The 27,813-nt window shown below is 35.1% G+C and overlaps 1 protein-coding gene across 1 annotated transcript in view; it reads left to right on the plus strand.

Moving 5' to 3' along the window:
• The window catches only part of EPHA5 (EPH receptor A5), a 338,741-nt gene that overhangs the window by 72,414 nt on the left and 238,514 nt on the right, over positions 1–27,813 (plus strand). Inside the window, exon 3 of the mRNA XM_045771491.2 lies at positions 320–983. Within this exon, the coding sequence (XP_045627447.1) occupies positions 320–983 (664 nt within the window). The remainder of the gene's footprint in view (positions 1–319; positions 984–27,813) is intronic.

The following is a 27,813-nucleotide window of genomic DNA, read 5'->3' on the forward strand; positions in this document are numbered from 1 at the left end:
CCAAATATACATAATTTCCTTTCACTGCTCCTTCTTGTTACTTCAATTTACTTCTATCTTTTTTCTGAAATACATGCTTTTTTATCCCATCGAATTCATTTGCATTCACTTTTGAGTTATTGGAGACAATGAATAATGTTCTATTAATTTACTTAATTTAAAAAGTTTTTTTTTTTAATTCTCATTGTAGAACTCCTTCTCTCCCAATACCATTGATTAAGGCTGCAGAAATTTCTATATCTGAAATAGTTTTCTTTGATCATTTTGCTAGTTATTTTCTAAATATTAAAAAATTGTCTTTCTATTTTATATTATACAGTGGGAAGAGATTGGTGAAGTTGATGAAAATTATGCCCCTATCCACACATACCAAGTATGCAAAGTTATGGAACAGAATCAGAATAACTGGCTTTTGACCAGTTGGATTTCCAATGAAGGTGCTTCCAGAATCTTCATAGAACTCAAGTTTACTCTGCGGGACTGCAATAGTCTTCCTGGAGGACTGGGAACCTGTAAGGAAACCTTTAACATGTATTACTTTGAGTCAGATGATGAGAATGGTAGAAACATCAAGGAAAACCAGTACATCAAAATTGATACCATTGCTGCCGATGAAAGCTTTACAGAGCTTGATCTTGGTGACCGGGTTATGAAACTGAATACAGAGGTCAGAGATGTAGGACCTCTAAGCAAAAAGGGATTTTATCTTGCTTTTCAAGATGTGGGTGCTTGCATTGCTCTGGTTTCTGTGCGTGTGTACTATAAAAAATGCCCTTCCGTGGTAAGACACTTGGCTGTGTTCCCTGACACAATCACTGGAGCTGATTCTTCGCAATTGCTTGAAGTGTCGGGCTCCTGTGTCAACCATTCTGTGACAGATGAACCACCCAAAATGCACTGCAGTGCTGAAGGGGAGTGGCTGGTGCCCATCGGGAAATGCATGTGCAAGGCAGGATACGAAGAGAAAAATGGCACCTGTCAAGGTAAGAATTTGCCTGCAGACCTGCAGGAGCTCCACTTCAGTTGGCTCATGTATATGTATTTCCTCCAATGATTATGAGCAGATGACCTTTTACTTTGCTAATTTATGGAGATTATTTCTCTTCAAGTTTGATTTCTCTCAGAATTTTAAAATTTCTGGCAACGGCCAAAGATTTAATGTAATATTTTACTGGATATACATAATTAATGCTCAGAGAGTATCTTACTTGCAGTGTAGTATTTCATATTCATTATGCTTTCAGAAGTTTTATTTTTGAGCAGCTCAAACCGAGGATTTTTTTCTTTGTGTGAGTATTGTCTGCTACTCAACTGCTATTTTTCTGTCCATGAAGAGAATATAGCACCCTTACCTTGTTATATAAAATTCAAATGCAAATGTTAGATGAGACTTATTTGGCATGCTTTTAAATGTCTTTAAAAAAATTCTTCAGAAATGAGTTCAACCATATGAACTCCATATGAAAATACTTGTCAGCTGACAGTACTTAGTTTACTGTGTTGTTTACGTATATTTGCTATTACATGTTTGCTTTTAAAAATTTACAAGTCAATATTGAATGCATAATAAGTACTACACAAGAAAATAACTTTGGAGATAGAGCCAATACAAAAAAAGTTATTTCAAAGCAATTTACACTGGGGTATTTTTTTTTCCGTTTTAATTTTTCTTTTAAATTAAAACTTGATCATGTATATTTCCCTCTTCATTTGAAAATACCCTCATTTTCTCATTTTGCCCATTGTGTGGTGAGTTAAACTTAGATATTTAACAATGGCTTTTTGGAATAGGTTAATACTTTATGTCAGAGTGAAGAACAGCTTATGAGGAAGAAAACATTTTCACTTAAAAAAAAAATCAGTCATCCTTATGAACCTGAACTTGTTTTCACCGTGCTGTGCACATGGTAAATAGGTAAGGAGAGTTACTGTTAACCAAAGAGAAAACTAAATGCTGAGAAGTTCCCTAATACCACCTAGTAGCTTCAAGTGCATTTTTTTTTTTCTAAATCCATTATATCATGTGAATCAAACTTGCTCAAGTTTGTTCAGGCCTGACTGTAGATTGATTATAGATCCAGGGAATCAAAACTAGGGAAATGATCAGTAAATAATAGTGACTTTGCTTAATTATTTCTCTCTAGAAATACATTGCACCATCTTTAAAATTCTTTTTCAGCATCAACTCTTATTTTGTATTCCTACAATATCATCTACAATTAAGTTTATGGTTGTCTTTTTATGTAGTCTACAATTCTCTATACCTTTGCATATGTATATACATACATATAAAGTTCTATTAATTCAAAATTATGTTTTGCAAATAATTTTAAACTTTCCAGGGAAATGAATTATTTTTTATTCGGGATTGGATTTAAAGGAAAATCTAACTAACATTATCTTAACTTTTCTTCTTGAACAGTCCTTTTAGTGTAAGGTGAAGATATTGTAGAATCAGAAGCAGGAGATTAAATATAATCTGTTGAATATGTTTCATTATTTTGTCTAAAATATTTACAATATAAATCTTACTATTTCTAAAATTTTGTTTACTAGAATTATAAAGCAAATGCTCTATTTGATTATTTATGTCTCTTAAGAGAATGGTATGTGGTCACTTTAGGTGAGAACACAATGACCTTGGTCTTCATCCAAATGAACAGAGGGTATAAAAGACCTCCACATTTATAGAGGATAATTTTTGATTGTTGCAGGGATTGGAAGGTTCTGTGCATGCTTATCATGAAAGTATCTTGGGGAAGTAGTGTTCTGACAGAATGTTTCTTAGTCTAGGCACTCAGTGCATATCTTTCTCTTCTCATACTTTTAATAATTGAGGAGTAGAAACCTAACTGAGAGGCAGTGAGGTGAAATAGAGAGCCTACATTGTAGAAGACTTCACTAAGCTGCACTGCCTAAATTCATTTATTACCCCACCCTGATAGTAGGAATAAAGGCTGTGGGGTCATGAAGGCTGTGAACTTAACAGCCCCAGAGGGTGTTCTACACAAGGTAGTCCATATGAATAGTGCCTTTTTTTTTCCTAAAATACAGATGGTATGTGGCCACTCTATGAGGAATTTCAAATGTTTATTCTATAAATAACTTACACCATTGAATGAATAAAATATCGAAGGTTTGTTTTGGACAATTAAGGTATCACAGATATTCCTGAGGCATTTATATCTACATGTAATATGAATATGCAAATGTATCTGTGAATGTCATATAAAATTCCACCATAACTTTAAATCATTCTATGGTCTTAACATACTATCCCCAAACCATTATGTGTGGATCTTAATGTTTTTAAACTATTCTTGATAGGCCAGAAATCTAGGAATCATTCTTAACATCTCCTTCTGACTCACTACCTGGTTCCTACCCATCATAAAATATTTGTAGAAATTATAACCAGGCTGTCTCTTAAACTCATCCACTTTTCTCTATTTCTTTTCCTCCAATCTATAGGCATGTCTTGTTGGAACTTTACTTTCAAATATAATGAATGACTTTATATAATTATATTTTGATTTTTGAGTCATGTGAATGTATCGCTTTTACAAAAAGGCAAATCTCGTTGTTTCACACACCCATCCTTTTCTGTCCCCACTTTCCCCCACCACAAACTTTAAATACTTCAATGGTTTCCTTTAAGGTAAAGTTTTTACAGTAGCTTAAGATTTTGCATGATTTTGCTGCAGACACATCTTAAACAATGCTTCTTCCTCCTCTTCTCTATGCACTAGTCAAAGTGTCTTTCTTTCACTTTCTCAAAAGCTCACTTTTACTACTTGTTCTGTGCTTCTGTTCCCTTGCCCTGAAACATTCTTTTACCTACTTCATTCCTGATTAACTCCTACTAATCCTTCAGATCTATCATCCAGTACCCCTTCCTCAGGGAAGCTATCCCTGAGTCTTCAAAATCAGTCCTATTATTTACTTATATATCTTCCTTTCATAGAGCCATTTAGAGTTATGATTTTGCATCTTTTTATTGATTTATTATTTGATTAATGATCCTCTTCACCCCCACTAAATCACATGCTCCTTGATGGCAGGGGTGGTGAATGTTATCTTAAGGAATGAGCAAGGAATCAAAAGACAGGAAGCAGGGAAATGAATCAAAAGAGAGAGTAGAATGGGCAAAAGTAGAAAAGAATATTGTGCTTTAAAATTCCAGTAGTCCTTCCTTAACTGAGGGGGTTACATTACAAGACCCCCAGGGATGCCTGAAATTGAATATAGTACCAACCCCTATATATACTATGCTTTTTCCTATGATACAGTCTAATGTATAAATGAGGCACAGTAAAAGATTAACAATAACAAATAATAAAATGCAGCTATTCTAGACTGTAATAAAGGTTATGTGAATGAAGTCTCTCACTCTCTTTCTCTCAAAATATCTTGTATCGTGCTCACCCTTCTTGTGATGATGTGAGATGATAATGCCTACGTGATGAGATGAAGTGAGGGGAATGACATAGGCACTGTGACCTATCATTTGGCTACTATTGACCTTCTGACATTATGGCAGGAGGACCATCTGCTTCTGTTCTGCAGTTGACTGCAGGTAACTGAAACCGCCAAAAACAAAAGTGTGAATAAGGGGAGCCTACTGTATTGATTTCTTTTTTACCTTTAAATTTATCTGTAGAAAGTCTCTTTGGTCACAAAACTGACAAATGTGTCTCTAAAACCAGTCATTTCTTGGTCCTAAGATTCTCGGGCCGAATTTTCAAGTTCTTTGTGTTAAACCATATATGGTTGGTGTATGCTGTATTAACTGTTATGGAGACCTCCTTAGTGATTTAGACCTTAGAACATCACATCGTGAAACGTATTTATAATATGCACGTACTATACATTTACATTTAATTACTGTTTCTTTGATAATCAAAATATGTTGGGATTTAATTAAGGATATGATTATATAAAGAAGCTGAAGTTTGAGTAAATCTGTTTTAATGATTATCATATGTTAATATTTACTCAGTCTGTACTAGGATTTGACCAGGTAGTTGCTGTCAGATCATGTTCATGTGACCTGATATAAATGCATCATTGAGTTGACCCAAGGCCTTTTAGAGACTAAACATTCAGGATTCAGAATGCTAGGCAGCTCATTAACATATGGCTTCAACCCAGAAGACAATCAAGAAGTGATTCACGAATCCTTGTCCAATTCATGATCTATCATCTTCATGTCCCCTTATTTCACTTCCTTTAAGAGAAATTGACTACCTTTCCATAATAACCTGGTTTTAATGAGGTAATAGAATACTCTGGCTTCAATTGTATTAACTTAAATTATAGGATGCATTTATTTTTCTATGGTTTACTTATATGCCCAATACTCAATAATAAACGGTTTTAAGTATACAAATTTATTTCTTTGAAATATTATTTTCAGAAACTAATAATGTATTAAATCCATTTATACAAGTATGTTTTCCTACTTGTTATTTATTATTATTTCTGATGAAATCCATGCTATTTTTTTCCCTTAAGAGTCATATGAAATTTTTTTTTTGAGTACAAAATTATTAGCAAAAACCTGTTTTGGAAGTTTTCGCTTTTTATTGAAGTGAATGTGTTTGACAGAAGTAATTGAGTTCACATGAATCAAATGTTGCCTGCTGAGTTCTCTTGTGATTATGTTGCTGACTTACTCAGATGCAAGGCAAGACCACTAATCTTCATCAGTTGCTAGTGGAATGAAGTAGTAATTTGAAATTACCCCTAGATAATTATAGTTTCACTTATATCAAATGGAGGAAAGAGATTTAGATTGTGGGTCACTGCCAAAACCAGTCAGAGTGAAGAAGGTATATAGTGCATGCTAAAATACAGGGTAAGCGAGGTTACGTGCCAAGGGCTGCGGAGAAAAAGCACTTATTAATTGTCCAACTGGGAGATGATTGCATAGCAAGGAAAATGTAACGAAAATACTAAGCTCAAGTAAAAGCCTTGATTCAGAAACAGTACAGATACTGCAGGGAGTAGTATGTCGATCATTCATACTTCTGGTGCATATTTATGTTTGAAACAACATTGACTGGAAATATAGTGTATTAGGTGCTTGTGTAATTATGCATCGGAGAGCCTAGTTATTTTTAATTAGGCACATTACCAAAGAACATCAAAGGGGTTGAACTTTTGGTTCTATTTGGTATGCTCCTTTATGCAACAAAAGGAAACTAATTTTAATTTCAAAATTTTAACAAAAGATGGTAATTATGGAAGTACAGGGTGTCAGTGGTGCACGTGTGTGTGTGTGTGTGTGTGTGTGTGTGTGTGTGTGTGTGTGTCCTGCTTCTGGGAACCATCACCAAGACAATTAAGTGGTTAAATCATTTCATCCATTTGCATGTATTATACATGAAAATAATAAAATAGATTTTTTTCTTTTAACTCCTCAATAGTTTTGGATTAGTTCTCTTACAGTTTTAGAACATACTTTGCATTTATTTTTGCTTTTTTTTTTCTTTTCTAAATCAAAGATATTTTTTGTTGGGCGATGGGGTGGTCCTGTTCATTGTAGGATATTTAGCAGAATCCCTGGCCTTTAATCCACTAGATGCAGTAGGATATTCCACTCCCCATTTAGATAGTCAAAAATGCCTCCATGGATTGCTAAATATACTCCTTCTGTCCGTATAAGTAGGTGAGATGTGCTGCTAAAACTAAATATGCTTATAGACTGATTACCTCTGCAAAAGCGAATATTTTTCTTAAAGTTCTGCAGAATGAAAGATGTGTACATTTTGAAACATGATTGATTTAACTTGGATATCGTGGGGAATATGCTGCTTTTAAGAGGCAGCATACTCTAGTCGTTTGAGCACAGATCTCTATTCTGGCCCGAGTGCCTGGATTCCAGTACTGCCTCTGCCATTTATCAGCTCTATCTCCCTGTGTAACTTTTTGAATCTCCCAATTCCTTATCTTCTCCATCTCTATGTCATAGCAATGTTATGAGACTTTATATGGAAATTACTTACTGCCTAACACACTGTATTTATTCAGTGAACATTAGCTGCTCCTTATGTTTCTCATTAAAAATAAAATGTATTTACAGGAGTGTGTGTCTCTCTTGTAAAATACAAGGTAGTTTCAGGTTAGAAAATGCTCTTGCCTCAAAATAGATATTATATTCTTGAGCAGTATCATTTATCAAAGGATAATCCTACATTTGTATTTATTGGTGATCAAAACTACGCAAATATATTAGAACTGCCTTTATAAAGAAGCTTTGCTCTCTGATTAGCTATTATCACTCATTCTTTAAGTTATGATTATACTGGGTACTATATTCCATGTATACAATTCCTGTATCCTAGGAATGCAGACACATAGATATACAAACATACATAGAGACTCGCATCTACACTGACAAATTAGGAGAGTTGCTAATGGCAGTGTGAGTGTGCAAGTTTAGATAGGGCAGGGAGAAAGTATTTTTCTGAAGGTGATGTTTAACATAGATATGGAGGGGGGAAAAGCCATGTAAAGAAATAGGGAACAGCTTTTAACAAGCAGAGGGAGGTTTCAGTGCAGAGATCCATTATATTATATTAATCAATTTTGTTTATATGTCTTTACTTTCTAAAATTCTATTTTAAGATATATTTGCATATTAAAATTAGGGTAATAAAAGAGCTATGTGCTGAAAGAGTCTATTCATATACATATTATGCTATCTTAAGGATAGAGAATTCCTAATAATATCTGTGGTCAAACACAGGCATATCAAACATGCAACAATTCAGTATTTTTGAGTAGTGTTGTGGGTGGCTCCTTGTAAGTTATTACACTCATTGAAAGAATGAAATTTTTCTTTTTTAAGAATTTAATGTTTCTTTGATCCAACAATAGCTAGTAACTTGTGAATCTTCACATAGGTGTCCACAGTCACACATTTATGAAATGGAAGAGTGAGATTCCAACTGAGGCCTGCATCATCTTAAAGCCTTAATTTATGACACACAAAAATTCCTGGTGACTTTACAGTTCACTTTTAAGGTTTAAGTTTACTTAATGATTTTATGAAAGGGTTGGCTACTTCATTTCTTACCATTTGCATTCATTTTTTTTTAATTTTTGCTTTGAAAATCTGAGAGCAGACACAGAGATGTTTGCTGAATTACACTCAGTGAGTTTTCAACATTAAATTTCTCTGTACACACATTTCCTATGAGAGCTATACTGATTTGTGTTATCAGACTTCATGGAAGTACTTTTTCTGTTATCCAAATAATAAGAAAAGAACCAAATAATAAAACAAAAGGGACTATGTTTTGTTTCCTAGCCGATTTAAATGTTATGGATTTTAAATCAATTCAGAATATAGCAATTAAGATACAGCCTTTGTAAGATCTGTATCATTAATTTTTCTAATAATTATCATTCTATATTAATTTATTATAATAAAAGGACCCTATCCAGTGCATCTCATTTTAATAAATGTTTATTATCAAGAGGTGTTTTGTACAGTGTGAGCCACTTGAGCATAAATATAATCATTAATTCTCTAACCATATGATCATGATGGAGTTCTAGGTCATTAATGTTACAATCCATTTGCACAGTAACAATACAGAATGTGTCATCATTGTAATAAAGCATCATAGAGACCTACCTAAAGTATAATTTAAGTAGTTATTAGTATTACTGTAAATATGAGGTATTGCATAGAGAGATGGGGGTAGGAAGGGACAGAGAGACTCAAGAATTTCACTAGTATACTTTCTTTTATGAGTGAGAAAATAGGAGTGCAAGTCAAGAGTAAAACTTTGTCCAGCAAGGGAAGCAAAAGCAAAATATTTATCCTAATCGCTTTGGATATTTGTCAAGATATTTCATTATTCATATTGTTTTAGAATGATTACGCATTAATTATAGCTTTATCTCCTCCTCCAGATGTTCCTTAATATGGTTTTTGATATAGATTGCGGTTATATAACTTTTGGCAGTATTAGATATAATGATATTATTTTCTTTTTTCTTAACCTCTGCTAATTACATCTTGACTTAGGAATCCCATACTTACTGTCTATTCTTTCTACTATTATAATAAATAGGCAATATTGGAAAATTAGGGGAAAAAATCAAACCACAGCAAAGTAGAGAAAAAAGTACAAATGGCACCCATGTCCTAATTGCTCCAATTTATGAATTACATATTCATTTTGGGGTTGCTTCTCTTTTTTCATTGACCTGTAGGAGTTCCTCACGTGACTTAGCATTTCCTCCTACTGAGGAAGTTTTATTGGGACCAAGTTTTATCTAATTCTGCTATTCTCAACAATTACGGTGCAACACAATAATTTAAAGCATATCATTGCTGGACGCTACAGTAGATTCTGATTCCATTGTGTAGTACTGGCCAGGCTGTCACTATTCTTTTTAAAGTTCCCTAGGGGATTGTAATGTGCAGCCAGGATTGAGAAATATTGTAATATTTAGCTAGTATAAATTCACATACCAAAAGTTCACCCAGGGAAGACCACAGATTTTGATTCTTGAGGACTGATTTCTTCTCCCCATTAAGAGGTCATGCACACAGAAACCTCTTTGGCTGTCCTTGTGCACCTGGGCAGTGTTTTACCTCATGTTCTTTTGACAGTGTCCAGCTAGCTCTTTGAGGTTTCAGGCTTTCTGAAGGGGTCCCCACTTAACAAATGCCAAAGCTCCTTTTCCTGGACCCTGGAGCATTAATATCCAAGTCTCCAGGTTTCCCACACCCCACCTCACACCACCTGGCCTGCAGAGCAGCACAATCAGCTCTAGCAGTCTCCACAGTAAATCATGCTTTAGCTCCCTTTTGTTTCTGTCCCCTGTAGACCGCCAGTTCCAGACTTTAGAAAACATTTAATACTTTTCTAAGAACTTCCCTACATTAAAACAAAACAACAGATTAACCCCAATCTTTGTTCTGTTTAATTTAGCATTTCTAGGTGTTTGTAGCTATCATTTTCAGGTTTTCCTTTACCTTTTAGATGTTTAGACTTGGGATTAAAATTGTATATTTAACTTTAGATTCTTCATTCTATTACTGTACTTTGTACAGTATATAAACACAGTTAATTAGAATGATTGATTTGTATGTGTAATCTCATACAGCATCAGTGATGATCCTGGATTAAAAGCACAAATTCTTTTTAGGGCCATATCTCTATTACAATTAATATGTTAAGTATTTTGTGCTCTAGTTGTATAAATTTATTTAGTGCACCTCCTGTATGGATTAGCCTTGAAAAATCTGCTTAACCATTTTTAAGGGTTCCAGAGAACACTAACTTTCTAAGCAACTAAGAAGAAGCTTAACCTGTAGCTATCAATCAATCTAATTGATTTATTAATATATCTAGTTTCTGCTCCTTACAGGAGAAAAGGCAAGGAGGCTGTTTACCTAAACTGTATAATGTATTGTCTTTCAACTTCACTTATACATTAGTCTAGAAGGACATGCCAGTCATTATAAAGCAGGAAGGCACAGAGCAACTAGCCCTGGCATAGTTCTTTCTACAAAGTGTATCATCCACTCACAGTAACAATAAAAATGTGAACTCTAAGCTATTCATGCTCTCATAACTGGTTTTTATTACCTGAAAAATGCTTTTGTACCCTTTATTATTTCTGGTTATGGATATGGGTCACATCTTGTCTTCTAGTATTTTATTCTCTTCGGTGTTTAAATGTTTAGTCTGCTTTTAAGGCTGGCCAGTAGGAATTTGTGTAGAAGAACTGAAGTGATTTATTGATATGCTTTGATCTTTTCTGAGCTTGACGATATCCTGCTCATTTGAGTGCTGTTAAGGTATAGTTTAAAAAAGAAAAGGAAAGGAAAGAATGAAGAGCCACAGTTTGGGGGAAGTAACAATTAGAGCAAATGATAATTTGACTGATGGATAACTCCATCTCTTTGATGGAATTGTTAGCAGGAATCAGACTTGGAGAATGAATGCTTCCAAAGTTCCTGCTGTGTGATTGTGAAGGAGAATAATAACACACTACTCCATATGCATAAGGGCTTTGAGGCTGATGAATTCAAATTACTTTGAAAAGATTCCATTAGGACATTTCCTAAATAATGGGTGGGACTATCAGAATTTTGTTTTCCATTTTATGGATTGGAAAGTGATGTGATGTGATCTCACCAAGGTTTTCCAGTGTTCTCCTGATGCTTCCCTTTCCAACGCTATACCTCTGGCTTTACACCTTACCATCAAAAGGCAACGTAATTTCTTGCTCCTGTGAAGGTTTTCTGGTATTCACTTACTCCCGGTATCTTCCAATGCTAAAAGCTTCTTTTTTTAGAAACAGACTGACCTGCATTATTTATTTATTTAAAATTCTCTTTAGGAGGTTTTGTGTGTCATCTGTTGTTGCTCTCTTGGTTCAAGCATGATTTAATATGTCAACCCTGGTTTGCTTAACTGGGCTTGATTGTCTTCCATACTTTACATAGAACTAGGCAGTCTCCTTTCAAGCATGTTGCTGCCCAGATAAATAAAATGTCACAACAGTGAGTACTCCTTGCTTTGTGACAGCAGTAGCTTTCTTTGACACAGCCAGCAGTTCCAGAGAGGGGTGGTAGGGGAATTTAAAAAGTAATAATAGAGCCAACTTAAGTCAAGTCAGTTCCTGTTCAGACCCACACAGACTGGAGCAATAGATAATGCACTTAAACTTGGGGGAACTTCATTCTTCAGGTGAAAATGAAGTTAAATCCAAAATAGGAACTTTATCCTACTACGGACAAAAGGGAAACTTCTATTAGCAGTTTTTTAAAAAAATACTCAGGGATAGTGATGAGGTACAGGTGAATATACGTGAGGTTCAGTAGGGTGGGGTCCAGAGCCGACGACCGAGAAAGAATTCTTGAGACTTCTTTGGTGCAAAATGGTGGTTTATTAAAGAACGGGGACAGGACCCGTGGGCAGGAAGAGCTGCTGCCCCAGGGTCGTGAGGAACGGCCTATTTTATACCCTCAGTGGGGAGGGGGCTAGGGATAGCGTAAGTCTCTAAGGAATTTTGGAAGCAAGGTTTCCAGGACCTTGAGGGGGCTAGCTGTTGTTGGGAAAAGGTCATTTATTACTGTCTAATAAAACCGGAGTCATGAGGCCCTTCAGAAGTATATCGGTGGGCCATATGCTTGGGGGATGATTGCCAATACTTATCTTGGGGGGTTAGAGATAAAGGAAGTTTCCAAAGGAATTTTTATTATGTTAAAGTAGACTTACAGGATCTTGGTGGAGGGGAGGGGGTCAGGCTAGGACAGCCTTTTGCCCTTAGCAAAGTATTAACATCCAGGCAGCTGAGTTCCTAGAGGAATGTCACCACGCCTGTTTCAAGGACTTGTCAATGGGCTGTAGGTAGTAAGGACTGTTTCTTCGTCCTTTAGGGCAGCCAGGAGTGCCTGAGGAATGTCACATACATCCCATGGGGGGGGGGTGGGGGTTGCAGGGTGTCAGCTTCTGCTTTGTCCTCAGCTTGCCTTCCGTTCCCTCATCAGATAGCACTTTGTTTTTATAGGTTGATTTCTTCCATGCTTTGTTGGCAGGCTAGAGATGTTACTACTCTCAGTACATAACATTAGAAACTAATCCATAGGAAAAAATTTTTTCTTCACCATCTCCCACAATGAAAGTATTGTTTATGATTTCAAAACCCGGATTAGATTTTAAAGATTGGAGGCTCATGAAGCTTAGTACCTGGCAAAAAGAAAATCCTCAATACATGCTATTTAGCTTTAAAAGTTAAAAGCAATTTCAATGAGAGATAATCCTAGACAAAGTTCTGGAGTTTGTTTTTGTTTTTGTCATTTGTTCTAACATGTATTGGTGTTGCTACCACCACCCAGGGATGGTGACCTACCCTCCTAGGACACATGGAATACTGGGAAGTGGGAGTACTCTCTGTTCAGGTCAGTCTGCATCAGGTCAGCTACTCAGGTCATGGCCTTATTTAAAGACTGGGGAGGTTGTTGAGTGTGTTTGTATGAGTAAGTGTGAAAATTTTTTATCTCAATTTAAGGGGGGAATAAACTGGACCAACTTGACATGTTGCAAATAATTAAATAAATATTACAGGACTTGGGAGTCCACGAATAATGAACACTGTTCAGGGACTGAAGAAAAAAGAAAGTTGCCATTCAGGAAGCACAGAGTTGGACAAATATCTGAGTTTTGAAAAAATATGATGAAGGTGAAAGTCTTAATCAAGGGCATCCTGCATCTTCAATGAAAAGACTGGCCCAAGCATTTCCATGATCAGATCTCAGGAGAACTTGTTATTTTCATCTGAAGTTAGAAAAGAATGGAATTAAAGTTGGGGAGAAAAGGACCTTGTTCCTAGAAAATACAAGTGGGCCAAAGGGAATAGTTTGACTTTCAAATGTGTGCCAAAGCTAGAACTAGAAATAATATAGATCCCAAGAAATAAGGCCTAAGAGTCTGAATACCAGAATTGTCAGGATATCTTAAAAGGGATGGTGAAGCATGAAGAAGGGTTGATATGACTGCGAAGACCTACTCTATTCTAATACTGTTAAATATCTTATTCACTTTCTTTTAAGCTGACAACATCTTGTGAGCTATGGTTTCTAGAGCAACTGAAACTCAAAGAGGTTAATTTTCTTTCCCTTTTTTTTAAAGATTTCATTTATTTATTTGAGAGAGAGTAAGGTAGAGAGAGAGAGATCATGAGCAGGGGGAGGAGCAGAGGGAGAGAGAGAAGCAGACTCCCCACTGAGCAGGGAGCCAGATGCGGGGTTGATCCCGGGACTGTGGGATCATGACCTGAGCCGAAGGCAGATGCTTAACTGACTGAGCCACCCAGGCCTTCTGATCTTCTTTAGATCACTCAAACTAAAACTAGAAAGTGGTATACTGACATTTTGACCCAGGGTGAGTGTTCCAAAGTCTATATCTTTCTGCTATATTATGTGTTATTCATTACAAATAATTAAGCTCCACTTCATGTTGTCACCTTGATTCAAATCGCATATGTGCTTAGTCTGTTGCCTGTGACAGCAGCACTATACTGCACCTAGAAACAGTGGCACCCCAGAGAGGCCTGGCAGCCCCATCGTCATCTGGAAGAGATTCCTGTCCCTGAATCAGAACTCAAGCTGAGGAAATGGAAAGGCAATTTGAGGTGGCTAGAAAGGAGGAATAATGTAGGGTCAGGAGAATGGAAGACATAAAGCGAAGCCAGACTGAGTGAGCAAAGTATGAGTGAGAAGAACATGTTAGGATTCTGAGGGTCTTACCCTAAACACTAGAAGCCGTATAATTAGGCTACACATGTGAATAATCAGGAACCCAACCAGAAATTATACCATGTTTTCTATGCAGACATTCACCTGGGAGGGGAAACACAACTTTTGGAATAAACCCCATATACATGTTGTTTTTGAGAGTGTGGATCAGTGGGTTAAGACCTCTTGATCCATATCTGACTTTTTTGCATTGTGCATTCTTGTGTACATAAATTTCTTTGCCTTGCTGGTCTTCTCCTATAAATAGTATAGGAGGCTATTTAAAAAAGTTTAGCGTTGGAGTATTGAAGTGTCATTTTTTTTTTAAGATTTTATTTATTTATTTGAGAGTGAGAGAGCACGCATGAGAGAGCATCAACTTGGGGTAGAGGGAGAAGCAGGCTAGCCACCGAGCAGGGAACCTGATGTGGGGCTCAATCGCGGGATCCTGAGATCATGACCTGAGCCGAAAGCAAAGGCTTAACAGACTAAGCCACCCAGGCGCCCCTGAAGTGTCACTTTATTCAAGTTTGTTTTGTTTTGTTGGTTTTGTTGGGCTTGCTTTGTTTGGGTATGTGGTACGGAAGAGAAAAACTGGACTGTATACTGTGAGTGTGGAGACTTTCCGGGATTCAGGCTTGGGAACACCCTCTGTGCCTCATGGACCTGGTTGGATCTTTAGATTTTCATCTCCACAATAAAGAAAGTAAATGTATCTTCATCTCCCACCAATCCTGACTGATATCATACAGTTAGCAGGTATGATGTTTCTGACTGGAGGAGACTTCCATTTTGAAGTGTTTTCACATCAGTCTTGATGGTGAGAAGTTGAAAAGGGACAGGATACAAAACAAAACAAAAGCAATTTAAAGCAAAAGAATGAGCAAACAGACCTCCATAAACAAAATAGTACAATTAAAATAATTGTCGTATCTCTTTTGGCTGATCTAAATTAAACAATCAGCCTGATTATAACGGCAAACATCTTTATGCTTAATAAATAAAACAGAACTGTTACAGGAAAAAAAAAATAACCAGACAAGTTCATAACCATGTATTATTAGACCCAGCTACATGCCAAGTATATGGAAAACAATTCAATTCGGACAATAACCCTGCCAGATATATACTGTTTCTATTTTATATTTGAGGAAATTGAAGCTGATATAGATTAAATATGATTTCCAAGAACCCCAAGTTAGTAGTTAGCTTCAAATACAGTTTTGTTTGGCTTCAATGTATATTAACTCTGAGAAAAAGCATGCTGGCTGACCTAAGTCACCAAAAGTTGCCACATTTTATTTTTTAATTAAAACAGAGATGAAGCTTAATTATTAGAGTTATGTGGGGAAGAAAGGACAAATGTGGAGAAGATTGTAGCTCTGATGTGGAGAAAAATAATAACTGTGACTAGTTTTAATAATAATTACTATTTGATTTAAAATTGGTCACAAAGATCAGTATTTGGCAATCATTGTAGGAAAAGGTATAAACAGAACTAATTTTACTTAGATACCTACTTTTAGTAATACAAAAAGAATCATAACCAGAATCAAGGTTGCATAATTATCATATAACTTGGATATGTGATTTACTTTTGGTGGGAAAATTGTATTAAATCAGGTATAGTTATAGAAAACTGCTAATGTGTGACCACTTTGAAAGTACAAAGATGTAGTTTCATATGATCTAAAATAATATTAATATGTTAATGATACTCCCTCATTGTTTGCATCATGAAAATAACCTAGGAATTGAAGAAATATGACTGGAAACCAATTCCCTTAGAATATAAACCCCCCATCTTTCTCTCTTACTCCTTCTCTCCCTTCTTCTTTCCTTTCCTTTCTTCTGCCTTTGTTTTTGGGAAACACTAGTTTCATCTTCCAAAGATGATAACTTTCAGATTTGTCAGCATATCTCAAGAAAAAAAAATGCTTGAGGTCTTTCCTTTTATCAGTTTTAGAGTTATCAATATTAGTTTTACATCATAAGGTCTAAAAAGGAAGAGAAATGTGTCCCTGGCTGCTATAGAAAAATATATGTTCTTTTTCTCTATTTTGTCCAATCACCACCTAATTCATAACATAGTTTTTAAATGCTTTTTAGAGCTTGGACATTTGTAACAGCTAACTAATTACAACAAAATGTTCCATATGTTCTGAATGGAAAGGATAGACACAAACCAAATGTAACTGGTTTCCATTAAACCTCACATTTCCCTGTTTTTTCCAAAGAAGTCTCATTTGCTTTGGTCTCAGTGACAAAAAGATTTGTCTTTTTATTTGTATTCTGTCCTTTTAGCTTCTCTACTGCTAAAGTGAATATATCCTATTTAAACACAGGAAAGTACGGACTACTTTAGCTCTTACGGTAATTAGCTCTTACACTTGGCACATATTTTTCCTCATGAAAGTGGTATTTGACCTTGAAAAACTCTGAGGCCCAACTCCCAGACAAGATTTAAAACCAGGTTGTGGATTGTTTTTTTTTTTTTGTTTTTGTTTTTTCCCCTTTTCTTTTCTCCAGTTCTTAATTATACTTTTCTAAAGCCACTTCAGTCTTGCATTGTTTTGATTACTTCTACTTATATCCTCTCTTAATTTCCTTCTTTCCTCCCTTTATTATAAATTTCTCTATTATAAATTATTCCCTTCATTTAAATGTCTACTTTTTGAGAGAACCTTAATTCCTCAAGAGAAAGCTATTTTTGCGATTATTATTTCTTATGCCTCTTTCTTTTAAAAGAGGACTCTTGATTCTGTTTACTTAGAACCAACGGACAAAGGATACTTTTGTGATATATAAAGACATGGCTCGATTCATAAATATTTGTTAAATGTGTGTAAGAATTTGTACAATAAATCGTTCTTTTTGTTCTATCATTAGAGATAATGATTCAAGGGTATTGATATTAATATATGTAATAATAATTATTATGATAATGACAACATGCCTAATACTTCTGTAGCAAGTTCTCTGTGCCACATTCTTCTAAATACTGCATTTTTATTATATAATTTGACCTTCACAGAAACACACACAAACCCTATGAATCAATTATAATTTTTAAGTTCTACAGAGAGTTTATGTAATAAAGGTTACAGTCACTAGTAGTAAAGTCAGATAAAAGCCTAGGCCATTTGTGTGAGAATCTCCATTCTTACCTACTATATTATACAGGCAATGGGAGAACAGCACACTGCTTTATAAGCATTCCTTTTATCCTCTCTCCAAACTTTTCCTTGATTTTCCCATCAAGAGATAAACAGTTAAAAAGGAAAAAAGACCATATATGTAATCATTATATGAGTGATAAATAAATATTTAAGTAGACTTCATAACAATATTCTCATAGGATGTTCTTTTCATTAAAAATCTCTAGAATGCTTAGGCACTTGATAACTTTTTTCTTATAAAGAGAATAATTCAAATTCAAAGAATTTCCATTAAGAATGACATTTACATATATGCAAACTGTCTAAAAATAAACACAAATTGTTACAAACTAAGAGAGCAGCGTTTTCATTCAAAAGTATATTATTAAAAGTAGTAGATAGAAAGCCTTTCCTACTAGATACTCAGTTTCTGCTCACACTCAGCTCTTCTTGTTTCCTCTGCTACTTTTAATCATGCAACAGAGAAAAGGCTCATGTGTATAGATGTACTTTGTCACATTTGAGCATTTTTTGGAGAGAGCTTGGGAGCTATGTTATGCCATCCCAAAATCTAAAAAGATCTTTACTCTATCATCAAGCTTTTGCAAGAGATTTTCTTTTTGAAATAAGGATTTGAAATATTATTTTTAAACTTAAAAATACACAAATGATAGCTTAAATAGTATAATTCAAACATTAAAGATTGGTATTTTCAGTTGAAGATAATTTACATCTTCTTAGGCATCATTATGACTGTCTCTCCAATAGTGATTTAGCCACAAAAGAGAAAAGCATTATATTCAAATAAATTGATAGTTTATGCTGGAAGAAGATATTCCTATTACAGCTTTTAGATAGACCTTGTCCATTTAATTCATTTTATTATTTTAAGAGAAAAAGGAAAATTCTTAGTTACATGAGAAGAAGGATTGGATATAAACTATAAGGATTTACTGTGTCCAGTTGGAGTGATCATACATTGATATTTTAGCTGATTTTTTCCCCAAATTAATATGTATTTTTACTATGTTATACAATTTACTTATAAACACAATATATTTATTTTTATTGAGCATATTTTATTTATACTTGGCATATTATATTATATACATTGGGAAATACCTGATATTTCTGTATTTCATTTTTCATTGTTTTCATATTTTCATCAGTTTACATGAAAAACAAGAAATATATTTTTCTCATTTAACAAATACAGTTTTACAGTCTGAAGGGTGATAACCACAAGCCATAGGGAAAAGTGCTGGACCACATTCAAATTAGCCTTATTGTTCTATAATATCTTACTGGAGTACAAGGTTAATTAGTACCATAGGCAATATGCATTATTCATCACTGCAATCAGGGTTTTATTCTGCTGGGTTTTTATCGACTGCAAATTGTTGTTCTTCTCATAACAAAACCTTGATAAACTATTGTCATATTTAATTTTACTGAAATATATTGGTGATACATACATTAGTTCTTGTACTATAAATATTCCGAAGATGCCATGCCATCTCATCTAGAAAAATAGACAGTAAGATTAAAAACTAATGTCCTCTTCTGTAAGAGGACATAAACTTTCAAGACAATGAACGTAAATTATTGTTCCTTATTGTAGGATTTTTTTTTTAACTTTTAGTTCATTTTCTCTATTCCATAGAGAAGGTTTTAATAATATATTTAGTGGCATTAGTTTCTCATTAAATACTTATTTTAACATATATTTTCTTCATATACTTATAAAATTATTAATTAATTTTCTCTCTCTCAGTGAATATAAACTTCCTGACACCAGGGACTTTGTAGATCAGTAGCACATGGAACAATGACTGACCTATATCTTAAATATAGGTCATGAATTTAATAACCATGAGTGTATATTTACAAATAAGAATTGGTCTGTGAACCAACCGTGTAATATGACTTCTGTTGTAAAATTAAGAGCAAGGAACGAACATCCTTGTCTCAATTCTTGTTCCTGTATGTCCCCTTCTCTTACATAAAGGAGACAAAGATAGAAAAAAGGAAGAGAAGAAGTAACACAGAAATTATTATCTATTATGTGATCCAAAATTGTAGAATCAAAACGTGGTCATATAGCATGAATCCCAAATCTCATTTTCCTTCATTCTACACCACTGCAGACTGAATTTTCAGTAAATATAGGTAAATTAATAAATTTCTCCTTTTCTTCTATTTTTCAGAAGTCAGATCATTAAGATTAACCACAAACAGCAGAGATGCAAGGCAGTTCCAAGAGATGTTGAAATGAAATTTTAACTTTTTCTCTTTCACCAGGGACTATAAAAGTAACTTTCATAGATCACTTTGTAAACTTCACTTATCTAGAGATCGGTTATCAAAAATTTTTTGACTGCAGTAAGACACTTCAGTTTATTGCTTTTTTGATAATTTGTCCATAAACAAATTATTTTCCCCCCATAGGTATGATTAGGAAATGTTTTGAGATTCTCTCTTTCTTTTTTAATCACAAATTACTTCTGATATTCAAACAATAGTGATTTAGTCTTTGACTTCCAGAGGAAGAGAATATTGTTCACCTAATGCATAGCTTTCCATCTATTTTAGTTCAAGTCTAAAATTTAAAATGGAAAGTTGTACGACATGTAGTTAAAAATACCTACTCCCCTGTCTTAGCCTAAGAATAGAACTGTAATCTGGAAAATTATCCATAAATTGTTTGTCTCGTGGAAACTTCTATGCTAAGTTACTATGTTAACAATGTTGGTTTAAATCTACTAAATTAGGGGCGCCTGGGTGGCGCAGTTGTTAAGCGTCTGCCTTCAGCTCAGGGAGTGATCCCAGCGTTCTGGGATTGAGTCCCACATCAGGCTCCTCCTCTAGGAGCCTGCTTCTTCCTCTCCTACTCCCCCTGCTTGTGTTCCCTCTCTCACTGGCTGTCTTTCTCTGTCAAATAAATAAATAAAATCTTTAAAAAAAATAAATCTACTAAATTAATCTTTCTTTTGGAACAGATTGATAATTTTTACTTATTTATCTTATTTCCTAAATTAGTTAAAAAATGTTTAGGGCAATCCAGGTTCTGTGTAGTTGAGGAAGAAGTTTATTTTTTGAAGAGAAAAAAAAAAAAAGGTTTACACTTACACCTGTAAACACTTCCATATACTCAAACATGGGTACTTCTCACCTTTTCAGTTTAATTTTATTACTTAGATGATTTTGTTAGAATTTTAAATGTCTAAGTGTAAAGAATTACAAACAAAACATTGTTAAAACTGTTGAGTATTTATCTTATGACTTCAGCATATAATATAAAGCCCAGATAGAAACCAGCCATTAAACTGGTATAAAATAGTCATTATGTCAATAAATTAATAATTTCTACTCTATTTTTTACTAAAGGAAGGAACATGCATTGAAGACTTTTTTAACTCCAAATCTGATATTGAATTTTAGCATACTGCAGTTAAGACAATAGGAATTAAAAATATCCCTATGGCTGACATATTTTAGAACTCATTCCCTTTAGTCGATGTAATCTATACAAATCCATGGAACGAACGATACCAGTTTAAGTTTCAAAGATCCCAGATTGAAGAAAGGAGACACAGAAGTTAATGATGTTTCAAAAACCATCTCTGCTGGAAACATGACTGTGGTGAAGTCACTTTCCTTGCTAAAGCCACCATAGCTCCCACTCAGCCACACCATCATGAGGGAGAAGAACCGATACATTTACAAACATTCTGTACCCATGCAACCAATCTGTTTTTCACCTTTAGTACAATAGGCAATAAACTACCTGAGAAATTCAATACTTTATTATAAAATAGGCTTGTATTAGATCAGTTTGCCCAACTGTAGGCAAACGTAAGTGTTCTGAGCACTTGTCAGATAGGCTAGGCTAAGCTATGATGTTCAGTAGGTTAAGCGTGTTAAATGCATTTTCAGCTTATGACATTTTCAACTTATATGGGTTTATTGGGATGTAACCCTGTTGTAAGTTAAGGAATATTTGTATATATTAAGTCAGGTAATAGAATTTTTTTCAAAAATTAAGTACTGAGAGAATTTTTTTTTCTTTTAAAAATTGAACATTATTCAAGTTTTAGAATTTTCTCTTTTTGAAAATGAAATCGTTGGATTATGATCAGGCTTAGTACTTTATGTACATTTACCATCAACTATATACTCTTTAGGATGTTTTCTCAAAGATTTAATAGAGTGAATTAAAATTTTAAATTATAGAAACAATCTTATAATCTTGTTGCACAATCAGTATTGCATTTGTCTAAATTACTTGTTCTTTAAATGAGAGTCACTAAAGAATTATGTTTAGCACTTCAGCATGGGTGTGAGTCTGCATTGGTAGGCTAACTCAAGAAGTCCTATTATTATTGGTTTGAAATTACTCTGCTCAGAGAAAACAAAATGTATCAGTTTTCTTAATTGATACGTAGTTGGTTAGAAATCAACTCTTGAAAAAATGGAAATGATCAGGTTTGAATCATACAGAATGAAACTTTTAAGTATAGGTATATTTGGTCCAGTGGAATTAAATAATCTTTAAGAAATATGGGGAAAACCAATACAATGAGTAATAAGAGGAATTCTATTTCTAATTTTATAATTAGGAAATATTTTGAAAGCATCAATTATATATAGCAAAACATTTTAAATGTAATGGGACTCATTTGTTTCAATATTTATATGCCTTACTTTGAAACTTAAGCTTCACTGCCCCTATCTTGAAATGGCAGGTACTATACATGTAACACTGGCAACATACTAAGATGAAACAGTAGAAATTCCACATTTTCATGGCAGACTGCTTATTTAATTATTTTACAGTACTGGCAGAAATAGGAAACGATTTTCCCATAAGAATTTTTTAATAATCTTGAAAAATGTCTTTGAAGTCTAAAGAAAGTACCATGGGTCACCTGGGTGGCTCAGTCAGTTAAGCTTCTGTCTTCAGCTCAGGTCATGATCTCGTAGGCCTGGGATCCAGCCCCACATTGGGCTCCTTACTGGGTGGTGAATCTATTTCTCCCTCTCCCTCTGCTCCTCCCTACTCCCCTGCTTGCTCTCTGTCTTTCAAATAAGTAACAACAACAAAAAAAATCTTAAAAGGAAAAGAAAGTGCCATATCTGTTGGCTATAAAAGTATGCTTCATATAGCCCCGCATTGGGCTGTCTCCTCAGTGGGGAGCCTGCATCTCCCTCTTCTGCCGTTCCCCCTGCTTGTGCTCTCTGGCTCTCTCTATCAAATACATAAATAAAATCTGTCAAATACATAAATAAAATCTTTAACTGAAGATCCAGTTAATATAATATTTGATTATTCCTAAAAATATACTCTTCCATTTTTAATTGTAAGCTTTAGCATTTTGTACCAATATGGAATTCTCTACATAAGCAAGCTGTAATTATAGGCTCTGGAAAAATGCTAGAATAAGTAAAAGGTGGGGAACCTGGGTGCCTCAGTCGATTGAGAGTCTGCCTTTGGCTCAGGTCCTGATTTCCCGGTCCTGGGGTAGAGCTCTGCATCTGGGCTTCCTGCTTGGCAGGGAATCTGCTTCTCTCTTTCTGTCTCTCTCTCCCTCTGCCCCTCTCCCCTGCTCATGTTTTCTCTCTCTGTGTGTCAAATAAATAAATAAAAATCATAAAAAAAGAAGTAAAAGGTAATATTAAGGGTACCTTTGTGTAGTTCTTCTTGCATGTCTTTTTTAGTTTGTTGTCAAATTATTGTCTAAGTCTTTTTTTTTTAAGATTTTATTTATTTATTTGACAGAGAGAGCACAAGCAGGGGGGGCGGCAAGCAGAGGGAGAGGGAGAAGCAGGCTCCCCACTGAGCAAGGAGCTTGATGTGGGGCTCAATCCCAGTACCCTGGGATCATGACCTGAGCCAAAGGCTTAACCACTGAGCTACCAAGGCGCCCCCCCCCCCAAGTCTTGATACTAAGATCATCCATGTATTTGTTGCTAAGCCTCAAAGACCTGTTTTCTAATGTGACTTTTCTGCCCCCTTTATTAAAAAAAATGATCAAATAGCATACATGCTTTTAATTGCAAACAGTAAAATCTTTACCCATATGAAACTATAAATGCATTCCTCATATGGAGAAAATCTTTACAAGTTTGCACTGCATGAATTACTGTCATCGTTCTGCACTAAAGACATATTGATGGCTCAGATCATGGAGAGCATATGCAGGTGGGACTGATCTGGCCTGTATGTCTGTCTCCCTCTGCTTACTGGGACTGACCAAGCCTACCATACCCTGGTTCCTTAACAATGAATTGCAGCTGCCCCAGCTTCTGCCTCTAATGATGGCAGTACAGACGCTGAGCACTGAGTCCATGCCTTACCTGTGCCTTTCCAGCCTGCTCTTCCTCTACCCATGGTATCTGTTAGTGACCTTTCTATGGAGGAAAGGGAGGAGAAAAAAATGAGAAGGAAAAACTACAGCCATCATTTTTCTGAATGTAAAAGTTTGGAAGTAAAATACTGCATGTTATGCGCAGGATGTATGTATTACAAAAAACAGCTGGGGGTGGGGGGTGGAGTTATACTAGCGAGAGTGTTATGATATGAGAAACTTAGTAGGTTATCTGACAAGACTTCAATTACACATTTGGGAAGGGTGCGGAGATTAGATAGAGAAAGACTTAGAGATAAAAATTAGATATAGATATAAGTATATTGATAGAGATATTCCAAGAAATAACCTATTTCATGCATTAAAGTTATTTATAAATACGTTGTATTTAATTATTCCATAAATACTAATTGAGGGCAATTGAGTGCTAGAAATTCTACTAGGGACACCAACTGAACAAAGAACAAAAGGTTTCTGCATTCATAGACTATTTCTAGCCTGATTGGTAGCATCTATCCTGGTCTGAAAGAAACGTGGCGGGATTTTGTAAAGGCACTTCAGTTTGTATCTCAGTACATACTTCCCATTTGACCTTTTTTCTTTAAACTAACTTCCAGAAATTGTGGCTGGATTTCTACTGATATTTTAGATTCTAGGTAGTTAGTTGCATTTCTTCATGTATGATGTAATGTTTTTGACTGAAATGAAGCCTCAGTTGTAAATAATCTAGTCTATTTCAAATTAAAATATGAATAGTCGTGTATGTACAAAATTTGCTTGAACTTTGAGGCAGAGGAATAATAAATAAATTGTGCTCAAATTATAATTATGTAAATTAACTGAGCATGCAAGGGCTTTTCCTGCATTAGCCTCTAACACCACATTGGTTGCTTATGACCCTCAACAGATGTGTAGTAACTTACTTCATATGCTATTGTCATGCACACATGATATGGCAAATGTTTTTATATCTCATAAAAATGATGTAATTATCACTGATTTATAAAAGTCTTGGAAAGGAAATGCCTAATTTTCCCATGAATGAGCTTAGCTAAAAGTATTAATCAAAGACGATACCTCACAAATACTGAAGTCCAATAGATATGGTCTTTTAAAAACAGGGATTCTCATACAGGTTTTGAGAAACAATATGTATGCAGTTAGCATAAAGCTTGCTCTTAAGTAAATAGATTAAAATTATAGCGATAGCAAATTCAACCCAAATCTGTGTTTGAAGAATAAAGTAATAATAATTATAAAAATAAACCTTACCTTCAGATACGAGTTTTAGAAAATGCTTCTGTTTGGTTGGAATAAAATGCACATGCAAACGTTCTATTAGCAACAGTGTTAGAATGACTTATATGTGTTCAAGAAAAATAGGCTTTCTTTTCCTATTTCTGTGGTGTATAAAATTCATCTCTTTCTGTGTGGAGAGAGAATGTCATTCAAACTGATGGACGTGGAGTGAGGTAGCAAGGGACTGAGCATTTGCATTGAGTGTGAAGTCAAGTCCTGAACTCCCAGTGGTGCTACTCCAAATGTTCGCCTGCCCTAACTTCACGAGCTTTTCGTATGTGTCTAGGGTGAGAGATCTCCCAGGTGAATAGAGTTATGAAATAAGTGACAGTCCATAGGAGAAAATCAGGAAAATATGCCGAAGACTCTGGTCACAGGAAGTTTTGGTCCCTCATTTTTTTTGTTTTACACTCAAATTTGTGTATAATTTAGGGATGGCACTTAACCTATTGGATGAATCAAAGTTGAGACAGATGACTATAACGATGAGGCTTCTTTGGGTGAATGATAATTGTTCATACCTTGTGCTTGCCTTATTATTTATGATACTTTGCCATTTTCTCCACATGGGTGGAGAGCTCTGCCCTGGAGATGTTTTTGGTAACCAAAAGCTAACACTAGAATTGTAAAATGTCATGCCCTTAATTAATTTTATATAATTATTTCTAATAGAATTCTCATTACCTTTGAATAGTGGTGGTGACGTTACTATTGGATTTATTAATAAGGGTGTTAAAAATATTGAGAACTAAATCTGATTGTAGACTTGCTCTCTTCCCTTCATAGGGTGAGGGGAAGAAGTAGCATCATTTATGACAGGAAATAAACCACTCCAATGCTAAATATAGCACTTCCATCCTTTTGCAGAGTGTTAGGGGGAAAACAGAGACTTGAATAGATATTTTCATGTAGAGAGTTTCACTAAGCAGTAAAGCTTTCAGATAAGCTAAGGTCTCCATGTTGAGTTATGGAAGTAGTAGATGAAGAGACTAGATGATTTCTATGTCATGAAACTGCTGTGGTGTGGGGTTTGGGCAGCAAGAAGAGGAGGTACCTGATGTGCTATTCAACCTGGTAGAAGTCTGAAGATTTGGATTTCTGACCATCCAAAAGTGTTGGGCAGTAGGGATGCTATAAAATACGACCTGCTAAATTTCATTGGGAAAGATTAAATTTGTGGTGATTCATTTTGACCTTTTTTCTGATCTACTCAATTGTTCCAGTTTGTATGTGCTTTATGTTGACTATCCCCTCCTAAAACTGCTCAACTTTTTATATTGTTTTCCTAGATGTATCCTTTTTGAGGGCTTGCAACAGTCTTTTTCCAATTAGACCTTACTTCTTTGTGCGATAGTGTTTATCCAAAATACACCTCTATACCAACCTCTTTACCTTAACTCTAGAAAAGAAACACTGTCCAGTAAGACCAGGGATTTCGAGTTACTGTATCTCTAACTCTGATCTTGAACTGAAGGTGAGATGCCAGACAACCTGTCAGAAGTTTCAGAGGATTTATAGGAAAAGTCAATTGATGATGGACTTTCACAGAATCACTCAGTATCTGTGTAATATTACTGGTGCATTCTGCTGTGATATTTGGTACTCTCTCAGAAAATGATCTGTAATGGCTACATAATATTCTGCAATTATACATATTAGCAATTTATGCCTATTAAACACTTAGACTACTTTCTCTTCCTTGAGAATAACATTTCAATAAGTTTCCATTTAAATAAATATTTAACTAAATTAGTTATTTTCTTTTTTATATAATTTCATGTTTTATTGAACAAATCTTTGGTTCACTATATCTAAGATGGAAAGCTAAAATAATACTTAAAGAGTATGGAATAGGAAAAGGGGTAAATTGTCACATTCATACATTTAGTGAGTAGCAAAATAGGGAGAAGAAAATATGTAAAACTTTAGCTTGGAATTGGAGGAAAAACCTGGTCAGGACTGAAGGGAGGTCCCGTGTTTTTTACGAACCCTCCCCCCCTTTTTTTAAAGATTTTATTTATTTATTTGACAGAGGGAGAGACAGCCAGCGAGAGAGGGAACACAAGCAGGGGGAGTGGGAGAGGAAGAAGCAGGCTCCCAGCGGAGCAGGGAGCCCGATGCGGGGCTCGATCCCAGGACCCTGGGATCATGCCCTGAGCCAAAGGCAGACGCTTAATGACTGAGCCACCTAGGTGCCCCCAAAAACCTCCCTTTGACTAAAGATGATACAAATAAGAATGTTGGTTTATAAATAAATAAATAAATAAATAAATAAGTAAATAAATAAATAAATACACACCAAATTGCACAAAACCATGTTAGGCAGGAGAAATGGCCAGGATAGAAGGATGCAGGTTGTGGGGGCAGCCAGTGTGGAGCAGGGATGCCTTGGCTGGTCTTTGGGAGCCCAGCTGGAGGCTGCAGCTCATGCCCAGGACCTGTAGGTAAGAGCTGGTTGGGAAGTCGAGAGGCAAAAGTTAGGGCATTTCCCAAAATCCCTTGCTTTCCAATAAAGTTTCTAGAATGTTGATGCTTTCCTCAAACAAGGTTTAATTATTAATGTACAGCCCTAAAAGTATGAATGTGTCTGGGTATTTTAAAAGCTTTTGGAATATATTCAAATCTACCTTACAGAATTGCTATGATAATTACTATTACACAAATCATAAAGGAGAGTGAAAGACACACTCCATTTTACTTTTTTTTCTGTTTCTACTTC

The sequence above is a fragment of the Ursus americanus genome, chromosome 8 (assembly GCF_024610735.1).
Source record: "Ursus americanus isolate L20-20 chromosome 8, mUrsAme1.1.p, whole genome shotgun sequence".
Lineage (NCBI taxonomy): Eukaryota > Metazoa > Chordata > Mammalia > Carnivora > Ursidae > Ursus > Ursus americanus.